Source organism: Python bivittatus, unplaced genomic scaffold (genome assembly GCF_059951505.1).
Source record: "Python bivittatus isolate LINGU-HERP-01145 unplaced genomic scaffold, Pbiv_v1 ctg000070_np1212, whole genome shotgun sequence".
Taxonomy (NCBI): domain Eukaryota; kingdom Metazoa; phylum Chordata; class Lepidosauria; order Squamata; family Pythonidae; genus Python; species Python bivittatus.
In genome coordinates, this window is record NW_028277034.1 from 50,946,922 (window position 1) to 50,958,463 (window position 11,542).

Here is an 11,542-nt window from a genome sequence, read left to right on the forward strand (position 1 = left end):
ATACAACGCTGATATATTACAGCATTCTAGGTTCTTGGGAAGAACTCAATGTGAATGAAGGCTAACTCCACCAATAATAATAATAATAAATTATTATTAAATAAATTATTATTATTATTATTTAAATGTATATGCCACCCGCCTCCCCGGATTATCCTGCTCCGGTATCAAAACCAACAGTAAGAACAACCATTTCTGTTGGCATCCAAAATCTAGTCCAGGGAACAATGAAGAAATCTTTTAATGAATGCCAGCCAAGGGACTGTTAATATTCACTGCCCCACCCCCTCAAAAAACTCATACCCTTAGAAGCGGGCGCACCAGCTGCTTGAGTTCATCATCCTCAGCTTCCCTATTCATCTCCTGCTTCCATTTCTGGTTATGCACCCTACCCTTCATTCATTCTTCTTGTCACGTGATGCCCTTTCCTGAGCTATTTAAAGGACAACTGGAACTTCTCCTAAGTCACAGAGCTGAGACTGGGGTTAAGTAGCACCTCCTTGCTGGACAAGACGGCATCATGAACAAATGTGTAAGTCTGCGGTCCTTTTTTTAACTGAAATGCCCAGCATGAGCTTGCAAGGCGTAGCTCGTTCTCTTGGAGAGGAGTTTGTTGGTTGCTGATTGACGGCGACCTGTGTGGCTTTTCCTCTTTAGGGGTGTCGCTCCCTTGTATTGAGAGGGGTAGCCATGTTCATCCTTTGCAGCAAAAAATGACAAAGACTCTTGTTGCACTTAAACGATTAACTAGTTTATTTTGGCACAGGGTTGTATGGATCAGAGTCCACTCCCTTAAGAAGTTTGGATGTTTCTCTGAATTGTTTCTGCTTTTCTGCAAATCAGTCTTTGTGCATGTTAATTGGGCTGCCTTCTATTAATGTAGAGTATCATCAATATGCAAACAATTTTTCAACAAAAATCATCTTGACCATCCAGCTTGTGGGGGAAAACTAAATGGAAGATTAATACGTGCATATACATTTGTGCGTGTGTGTTCACATTCTAATTGAAGATAGAAATTAATTATTTTAAAGGTTTTTCTACAAGGTTTGGCTTTGAAAGAGAATGTTCTAACCTCATCCTTTAATTTGGATTATATGGATTGCCTATTTAGTTTAATATTCACGGCATCTATTAGCCACCCTGGGCCCGAGCCCTAAACATTTCCACCACCGTCTAAACTCTCCAGCAGTCCTCATTCAGTTTGATGAAAGAAAATGTGCTTTTAAAGATTATTTTAAAGAAGAGAATTTCAGAGAAATTGTCCTGGGTGGAGTGAAGGGTTTGCTTTCTTTTTTTTCATTATGCAGAGATCAAGGTGAGTATGTGTGGGGGTGAATGTGAATGATAATTCATTATACAGCCCTCTTTTTTTCCAGCTTTTGGCTTCCCAGATTTTCATTCACTTCCAAGGGAAGATCGAATATCTCCCTGTTGCCATTCCTCTGTCAAGGCAGTGTCTTGCCCCTGAGCAATTGTGGGAAACCTTTTCCCTCCCCTGCAAAAATTCAGCAAAATTGTCCACCCAGTTTCTCTGACCGCCCAGTAAGTGAAGAAGATCAAAAGGCTGTTTGTGCTCAGCGTAATACTGTCTACAAACAAGTTCTTCGGGTTTTCTTCCCAGAAAAACTCCTGGCTTTTCATAAAGACAAAAAACAGCAAGAAAGGAACCTAGGAGCCTTGTAGCTCTACGAAGTTACCGAGAAAAATGCTCCAGTGCTTTCTAAAAGGGTATCAGACGATGTCATCCGTGTGGGCTTTTATCACTCTGCATTGTTTTCCCATGGGCAGGTGATGTTTGGTGGGAAGGAACTAAGGCAGAGGAAACTATCAGCTGCTCCCCGTAATTTGTCCCAGATTGAATGGTTAAGGGCAGCACCGGTCACTGATCTCATTACTGTGACAGATGGATTAGCAATAGTGGGGGCAAATTTAATACCAGCATGGTTTTCGGCCATTTATGGACTGGTGGATAGCCCTTGGCTTAGTTATGAGGGAGACCCAATTCCTACAGCTTCCTTCTATGGCGGCAAAGAGATCTCAGTTCCCATTTGCTGAGGAGGGGCTACATCTACCTCATCATCAACCCACTGCTAAGGCAGCTAGAAGATGGCTTAAGCATTCCTGTGTAGAAGTGATGCTTTCCATATTAAACCAGGACATGAGGTTCTATGTAGAGAAAGGAGGGCACATGGAAGACGCCACTTGAGATGATGCCACAGGGTCAGCAATCTCCTTGGCTCCAAGTCATCCAACAGGTCCACTGTGGGACCACCTCCTCTGATGGGGTTGTTGGACTCTGTGCCTCTTTCGCATTCCAGATTCGGTTGCAAAGGAGACCCTAAACCCAGTTTCTGCACCCATGTCTGTCTGTCTGTCTCTCTCTTCTAAAGCAGGTTGAATGATCAACCTGAAATTGGCTGCTGCCTCAACGGAGAGATCCTGTAAACCCAAACACTTTTTCAATTTTTTTTTATTGCTTTTTAATTAATAACAAAAGAAAAAGAGCAAAACACAGTGATAATAATGATGGAGATATGTTCATCGTGAAAGGGAAAAAAAAACATAAAAAATGTCTTACAAAAAAGTGACAGAAGTACAAAGGAAAAAAACGTAGTATATGTCATAACAGTGAACAGTTACAATTCTATATATACTTATCTAATGCAAATATTATTCAAGTATATATCTATTTCTAATACATTTATATGACTATCATTTTTAACCTACTGTAATTTATTTATTTATTTATTTATTTATTTATTTTTCAAATTTGTCACCACCCATCTCACTGTGAAGTGACTCTTTTATATAAATGAGTCCCATATTTCATTATACTTGTCCATGCTAAGTCTACGTCTATAGGCAATCCGCTCATAGGTGGCAAGTGCAATCAGGTCTTCAATCCATCGAGTGAATGGGGCCATACATTTATCTTTCCAATGCTGCAATATCAGTCTTTGGGCCATAGTAATGGCACAGAGAATCCATTTACCTTGTCCAGATGTCAAATTCCATGTACTAGGTATATAGTTCAAAAGAATATTATCCCCTGTAAATTTTAGCTTTTGTCGCACAATTATATTTATATAGTCTACTACTTTCTCCCAAAACTTAATAAGTATAGGACATTGTAAAAACATTGAGGCATTGTCCTTATTACATCTCCAACAAAATGATGTTTCTGACAGTCCTTTTCTATACAGACATAGTGGAGTTCAATAAATCCTAAATATTATTTTTGGTTGTATAAGTCGTAGTTTAAGGTCCATTGACAGTCCTGCTATAGAAGTTAAGACACTCTCCCATTGTCTAGGCAATACAGGAACCTCTAATTCTTTATTCCACTCATCTCTTAGTATCTGCATATCAAATTGATTTATTGATAACAAATATCAATACAAACTAATAGTAGGTTTTTTTCGTTTTAAAGGATTAAACAAGTTGTTCTAATATCTCAGGTGTCTCAGAAGGTGAAAATGCTGCTGGTCCAAACAACGTTAACAAATATTGTAGCTGTAAATATTGCCATTGGGTTACATCTGATAGATGATATTTATCTCTTAAGACAGCATATGTTAAAAATTCATCTTCATCATCTATCAATTGGTCACAAAGCCAATATCCCCAGTTCCATCCAATTTTTCTCTATCACCCTCTTTTTCCCAATTTTTTCCCAATTTTTAAAGTGGGTTTCCCCATAAAGTCAACTTAGCATGGGAGAAAGGATCAAATCTTTTTTTTAATTAGACATTACATTCCATAGCTTTCTGACATAATTGCTTCCAGAGATACTAGAATTCTATTGTATTTAGATCTTAATACTGTCCATTAGACCAAAGGTGTTATATATGTATATTCCAAAGTTGCCCAAACTGGAAAATTAACACCACTTGTTGGCTTCCAGTACTTAATACTTGACAATAGGTAAGCTTGATGACAGAGCTCCAGATTCAGAAAACCGAATCCTCCCTCATTAATTGATAATTGCATTTTCTAGTAAACATATTCTTGGAACTGAAGAACCCCATAAAAATTTTCTAAGCAAAGAATTTATTTTCTGAAAATATTTTCCAGATATTTGAACAGGAATTCCTCTCAGAATATAAATGAATCTGGGAATAATGTTCATTTTGAGAACATTCACCTTTCTGTAACCCCAAACGCTTGATAGTTGGAGAGTTGCACACATCCCATTGGTGCTCTTGAAAGCTAGTTCCCTTCATGCTGTGATGTGAAGCAGATGGTCCTGGGGGAGGAGGGGGGCTTTCTATATGCATTGTGTTGGAGAGAGGTCAGGGGGCTCTCCTCTGTATTTACCATTGCTCTGGTTGCAAGACAGATTGAACCTCCCTTTCCTCAGTGGCTTTATTTGCTGTATTTTGAAGGATCAGTTGATCTCTCCACTTACGTATATGCGGCAAAATCCTTTTGTCAAAGTCCAGCTGTTCCACCACACTCATCCAGTAGCTGCATCTCGGCTGCACAAATCCAGATGACCACTAGGTGGTAGGCAAGAGACACAAAACCTCCAACTTTGGGCTGTCCGGGTGACTGAGGAGTCCATTTGTCAACAGGACAGTAATCTTTTGGGAAAAAATGATGTGGATGTACCTCAGAGCACCCCACCATCAGAGCACCCTATGTGTCAAAACCCCAAGAACATTTATAAAGCAACCGCATCTGAGCAGCACAAATCAGGGCAACCTCTAGATCAATGTTTTCTCAACCTTGGCAATTTTAAGATGTGTGGACTTCAACTTCCAGAATTCCCCAGCCAGCCATGCTGGCTGAGGAATTCTGGGAGTTGAAGTCCACACATCTTAAAGTTGCCAAGGTTGAGAAACACTGATCTAGATTGTAGACCCTGGTGCCATCTAGGGTTGATTAGGTTGAGAGATGGACAGTCTTAAAAAAATAGAACAATAATCAAACAGAGTGTAAGACCATATGAGCACCCAGCACACTTTCTGTATGGTGATTAAGGGTGGTGTTTCTCGCAGTACAGAAAGTTTGAATTTCATCCAGGGAAAGCCATCAGCCACTGTCCTTAGGGTGTTGAGCAACACACGGTATGGACAGGAACCCAACAGTCTGTGTCCAAATAGGTCATAAGGGTGCCCTGAAGGAGCTGCAAAATTTGGAGCCACGGGAATTCCTCCTGTGAGCAGGGGAGGGAGAACACTTGTCAAAAATGGCTTGGTGGAGGAGCCCACATTCAAAGCCCTTATCAGTCTTCCCACAGCTGTTTAAACTATCCACTATTTTCTTTCCTAGGGAGTGACCGCAACAGAATTTAAGCTTCATCCTGGAGAATCGCTCATAGTGAAGGGGACGATTTTATCAGAGTGCAAAGAGTAAGAGGAGGAATTGGGCCAAGGGTTTGTGGAATTGGGGGGCTGTTTGGGCTTTCCTTCAAGCCGCTTCAGTTGGGTTGTGGGTTCCTGCCATCCTCCTATAGTACCTAGTCTCAGAAATATAAACAAACAAACAAACAAACAAACAAAGATCTCCCACGTTTTGCCTCTTGAGGGAGAGAATGGTCCTGGAAGGGTCAGGGGTGTAATGCTCATAGACGATTGGCTTCTGTTATTTGTAGAAATGTCTGGCCTCATACAGCGACTGTTCGCAGTTACGATGGTGATGAAAAAGGAACTTTGCGATCAATGCTCGCATTTATGACCTTTGCAGGCCTGTAAAGCAAAGGAAAGCTGAAGGAAGATCATAAGCACAGTTGTGGTTTCCCTTAGTACCACTGTGCTTAATGACCGAGTTGCCAGTCCCAATTGTGGTCGCGAAATGAGGACTACCTGTAAAGTCATATTAACACAAAAAAAATCAGGCTTGACTGCTAATGACATTAATACTATTCTTGACAACCATACAGAAGTGGTTTGCTGTTACCTTCTTACGTGATATTTTTCTGACATCTCACTCTAGCCCCCAGCTCTGGATTTTGTGGTGGCCTCTCACCCAAATACCAATGAGGTCTGATTCAACCGAGCTTTTCTGAGATCAACCCAGACTGGCCCAATGTTGCTACCTACCTAGTTTGGCTTGGGTTTGAGTTTAGGTATAAACATTACAAGTTAAGTACAAGGGAGGTAGTTGAAAGCAATGCCTGGCTTTGAAACAGCTTTCAGAATCCCAGAAGTAGAAAAGGGTCACAGTGAAAATTACATTTAAATGTAACTTCAGTTAAATCTATTAAAGTTGATGTGATGAGTCTGGTAGCCTCTTTTCCAACCAACAAATTTTATTAATGGGTGTAAGCTTTCATGAGCTGCAGCTCATGAAAGCTTATGCCTGTTAATAAAATCTGTTAGTTGGGGAAGAGGTTACCAGACTCCTGATTTTTTAACACCATAGACTAACATGGCTCTCCTACATGTGTTAATGATTTCCTATTTTTGTCAGTTAAAAGTTTTGGCTTTGTGGCAGTAAAGTTTGGAGGGATTCTGCGGCCAGTCCGACTTTAGAGGGGGAGTCAGTGGCCCTAAGGCTGTAGGACCTGCCCTCACTTTGTTTAACAATTCCTCAGCAAATTTCATTGCCACTCATCAGAGAACAGCTACCCCACCCACCCACTTAAATAAGTTTTCCAGATGCTGTCCACAAGTCATTGTGCCATGCAGAAATGGTTTCTCTTACAGACATCAATCTTCTTCATATCTTTTTTAGCTGGAGAAGATTAGGAGAAAGGAATCCTTTACCAAAATAGATCTGGATGGTGGCTGTTGATCTTTCCTAACAAGACTCCTAACAAGAGTCTTGTTTTCCTAACAAGAGATAGCCCTGCTGATTAGTAGTGTTAAATGTTGCCCTCATTCCTTCCTTGTGAGCAACCTCCTATCCCATCCCCCCTCCCTGAAACTCCTAGTTGTGTTCATGCTTCTCTCACCCTTGTAATCCTACACTCAGATTTGTGATAAATCTGGGCAAAGACTGCGACAACCTGGCCCTCCACTTCAACCCACGCTTTGACTGCAAGGGCGATGAGAGAGCTCTAGTGTGCAACTCCAAGCGGGCCGGTGTCTGGGAAGAAGAGGTGAGGCCATCTGTCTTCCCTTTTCATCAGGATCATGAAACTCAGGTGAGAACGTATTGGCAGTGCATCAGCCATGAAGTGGGGCAGGGGGTCACTAGAGCAGACTTTGTCTCTCTCTGATGGACACCATGGAGGAATTGTGTAAATAGGGAGTCTACTGCGTTACATATGTTAGTTCCACTTGTAAGTACAGAAGAATTAGAATGCAAGGGTTGTATGACAAGCCACTCTTTCATGTGACATGTTTCCAACTTCTATGGAAATCTGGTAGTGTTGAGAACCCATGGCCATCCAGCCATGGTTGAGCAACCCCCATCAACCTTGCTGTTGGCTAAGTTGGTTCAACATATCTTGGAGGTTCCCATTTCTGAGCAGGAAAGGATTCTCGCCTGACCTTACATGCAGCTTCTTCTCTCAAGGTTCATAGAAGCTACTCCCAGATGTTGAAGCACTTCACCCAAAAGCATAATAAAGATCTTCATGTAAATTAGCCAGTCTGCTTCTTCTGCATGTGTGTGCAGTGACAGACCTGGGGAAATGGTACTAAAAGTGAGAACATCTTCTTTTCCTACATTTGCAGTATGCCAAAGGTAGTCTTGTTACAGATCCATATTCCTGATAGAAGCAGAGAGATGTTCTTCCCCTGCTTGTTTCAATAAATTTTAGGTGCCAAAATGCCTTGAGCCATCTTAATGCCAAGTCTAAAAACTTAATTGTTACAGCATCCAAAGGAATTTTAGATCAGAGATGCCAAAGAGTTCTTTTGTTAAAGAATACAAGTTCCAGGATGCTGGTGTGTGTTCACCATGTACTAGCTGTTTTTTTTTTAAATTAATCCAATGTTTTAAGTAAAGACAACATGATAAGCCATAAACCATGGTGGTTTATTGTGGCTAGCTTGCAGAATACAAAAATCTGAAAGTGTATGAAATACATCTGGGATGAGTCCATGTATGAATCAGATCATGGAAAACTCAGAGCAAACTTCCTTAATCTGGGTGCCTTCCAGATGTGCAAACTACAACTTTCAGAATTTCCTAGCTACTATAGGCATTGCTGAGAATTCTGGGAACTGAATTCCATGCATCTGTGGGTACCTAGGTTGATGAGGGTGAGCTTCACACCTTTACTGGGAGACCTCCTATGAAAGAGATCCTTGGATAATTGGACCCAATTGTCATTCTGTTTTATCATAAAAAAATCTAGGGAGTAGTATTTAAGGTCTTAAGTTCTTTATGTACAAGTATATAAAGAGAGAGTAACTACAGTCTTCTTTAAAACTCATCTCCAATCATGCTGTAACTATTAGTTCACACTGAGGAAACATCTGTCAATCATTTGACCCAGCAACATTACACTGTCTCTAAGAAAAGGTGTCTAGTGATCCATATACCAGGATAGCACTTTAGGGGGAACTCCCTTAATTGTACCCTGTAGGTTTACTCTACTTCAGAGTTATCCTGGATTAGAACCTAATGTTCTTCTTTCATATTGTAAAACAGGGCTTTGATAAACCATGTATTCAGAACATAGGAATTCCAAAGAGAGTTTTGTATCCCAGATCAGTCTCGATTTTCCTGTTTTGATTTCTTCCAGATCACCTTCAGTTTTATCGATCATGACATCCGAGTGAACATGGAAGGGAGTGAAGAAATTGTCTTCCCCAACCGGCTGGAGCTTAATGTCATTGATTATCTCATGGTGGGAGGAGACTTCAGACTCAAGTCTGTGACATTTCCCTGAGGATGAACTGTGTCCCTGCGGTCTTGCTCTGTAGTTAAATAGAATTGGTTGCCCCAAACAATTTGACATGATGTTCTGAAATTTGTGCATTCCTTTTATCTTTTTTTTTGTCAAAACAGGCATCTGGACTTCTTGAATTTTCTTCCAGCTCACAATCTTTCTTGCTGATCTCTTCTCAAGATCCTTTTCCTTGCTGTTATGTGCTCTGTTGTGAATGAGCTCATTTTCCAAGAAATAAAGATCTACTAAAGATACAGTTATTGGGCATTTTGTGAAAATCAGGCTTTCCCCTTCTAATTGCCTGTTGCAGATGGAATCTGGGCCTACTGAAGCTTCAGAACACTTTGGAGACCTCTCCTTAGCTTACATTAAAAGACAATAAGTAAAGGTTTGATGAAGGCAACAGAACTTCTGAGATAGATGTCTGCAGTTGCACCATTTATAATATGAAAGGACAATGCCCCATACTTCTAAAACCGTCTCTTCATAGAATCTGCCAACATATATTTCTAAAATATATTTTCCCAGGAGGAGAGACTTCAAAATGCATGGCATTACTACTCATTATATACAGCACCGTTCTTGATCATCATACTATTCAGATATGTTGGAACAATTCCTAAATCTCCCAGCCAGCATATCAAATACTGAATAGTGAATGTACATCTCAAAACCAATCAGGGGGTGGGGATGAGGGGGCACAACTGTTTGCTTTTATCCTAAAACTTCATGAGAACTGATGATGAACTCTATTTATCCCGTGCAACAAAGATTTTAAGAAAATATGAATAGAAGAAGGGGATATGTTAGGTACGAAATAACTTACCTTTGTTGTAAATTTTTCCATGCAAATTTCAAAATACAATTAACCGCATTCTCACTAAGTTTAGCAGTTCCATCTGGGCTGGTGAGCAACTGGCAAATTCCTCAGGCCTACAGTTTCCGCCTGCAATGGATTCATTCATTTTGCACCCTGACAGTTTCCCAAGGAGAAACATTTTTTGTTTCAACCAAAAATGTTTTGGGTCCCTTATGCACTAAGATCTCTTCATGTGGGTTTCCATTCACAGGATGGCATTTATTTTAATGCATCGCAGGGCTTACCAGGCATTGGCCCTGCGAAGTAGGCCAGGCCAAGAAACAGACATTATTTCACAATCAGTGCGTAAAGTAAAAGAAAAAGAAAATGTTGTTCCAGGTATTCTAATGGTATTTTCAATTTTCTTTTTCATTTCTAACTTTTAACTTTGTAATTGTAAAATTCCAATAAAATACTATTCAAAAAAAAAAAAAAAATCAGTGCGTATAGGGCAGGGAAGCAAAAAAGAAAAAAAAATAGCGCCCGCCTAATATTTATTTATTTATTTATTTACTTGCCTAATTTATATAGCCGCCCATCTCACAAAGCCAGTGACTCTGGGCAGCGTACAACAGAGCTAAAATGCTTAATAAATACCTAACGCCATTATCATTATTATTTATTAAAAATATTAAAAACTAGAAAAACGTAGCTAAAAAAAATAATAGATGGGGGGATGCTAATAATAATGGAGCCACCTCACTAGTTCGCCCATCCCCTGTGGTCTCCAGGCCTGCTGACATAACTAGGTCTTGAGGGACCTTCGGAAGGCCAGAAGTGATGAGGCCAACCTTGGCTTGAGGGGAGAAGATTCCACAATGCAGGGGCTACAACAGAAAAGGCCCACCGCCTGGGGCCTGCCAAGTGTAGATGAAGGAACCATAACATGCCCTCTCTGATGAATCTGGTGGGACAGAGAGATGAAATCAGGGAGACGCAGTCCCTCAAATAGCACAGTCCCGTTCCCGGTCCACCAGCACCTGGAATTGGACCTGGAAACAAACTAGTAACCAATGCAGCCCGTGAAGCAGAGGTGTGACGCATGTTCTACCAGAAACTCACATAACTGCTGAAGTTTCCAGATACTCTTCAACGGCAGCCTGAGGTAGGGCGCATTGCAGTAGTCCAACTGGAAGGGAACCAGGACATGAGTGACCATGAGTAGGGCCCTCGATTTAGGAATGGGCACAGCTGGCGCATAATGCAAAGTTGTGCAAAGGCTCTCCTAGGCACAACTGCCACCTGCTCATCCAGCAGGAGTTGTGAGTCCAGGAGGACCCCCAGATTGCACACAGGGTCAGTGGGACAGTGCAACCCCATGCAGCACCAAAGATCTTTTGGTGGTTAAATTTGTTTTGGTTAAATTGAGTTTAAAGTTTGACCCAGACTGGCTTAAACAAGCAGCCCTCCCATTATTCCACCCATCTCAGGACTTTAGACTACAGGCCTATCTTAAGTAGTGGAAAACCCACAATGTTTTTCCCTGGTGGTGCCAAAATATTTAAGCCTTTACATTCACCCATTTGTAGCATCAAGGCAATCACAGTAGTAAGTTAAAATGTCTACAAAGTCCACAGAACAATGGTCTTGGTTGACATCAGTGATGATCTGACTTTCTTCCCAGCTCATTAAATTGCAACTTCTGTTCCCCATCAGTCTGCTGAATTCTTGACTGGGCAAACTTTGATTTTATTGTTGTAGAAGAGCAACTTTTTGGTGAGCATAGCAAACCACTGATGGTCCTTGACTGGTGGGATGACCTTCTGTAGCCTCATGAGCAGAATTTGGGCTCTACATGGAATAGTCCCATGTTTATCAACCCCAGCATTCAAGAAAGCCCAAAGGGTTCTATTGTGACTGAAATGACAGTCAACAGTGGAGTTGCAGTGCTC

The 11,542-nt window shown here is 40.9% G+C and overlaps 1 protein-coding gene across 1 annotated transcript; it reads left to right on the plus strand.

The window, feature by feature from the left end:
* Nucleotides 1-450: 450 nt before the first annotated feature.
* LOC103063019 (galectin-1-like) lies at nt 451-9,036 on the plus strand. Its single transcript, XM_007426597.3, has 4 exons — nt 451-532; nt 5,278-5,357; nt 6,922-7,093; nt 8,645-9,036. Exons 1-4 carry the CDS (start codon nt 521-523, stop codon nt 8,789-8,791), a joined length of 411 nt encoding a protein of 136 aa, XP_007426659.2. The 5' UTR covers nt 451-520; the 3' UTR covers nt 8,792-9,036.
* The last annotated feature ends 2,506 nt before the right edge of the window (nt 9,037-11,542 follow it).

What these genes read in the sequence shown, in the direction of transcription:
- LOC103063019 (XM_007426597.3), top strand. An exon ending in ATTTTATCAGAGTGCAAAGA is followed by an intron (nt 5,358 to 6,921) that starts GTAAGAGGAGGA and finishes TCCTACACTCAG; the next exon opens with ATTTGTGATAAATCTGGGCA. An exon ending in ATCAGGATCATGAAACTCAG is followed by an intron (nt 7,094 to 8,644) that starts GTGAGAACGTAT and finishes GATTTCTTCCAG; the next exon opens with ATCACCTTCAGTTTTATCGA.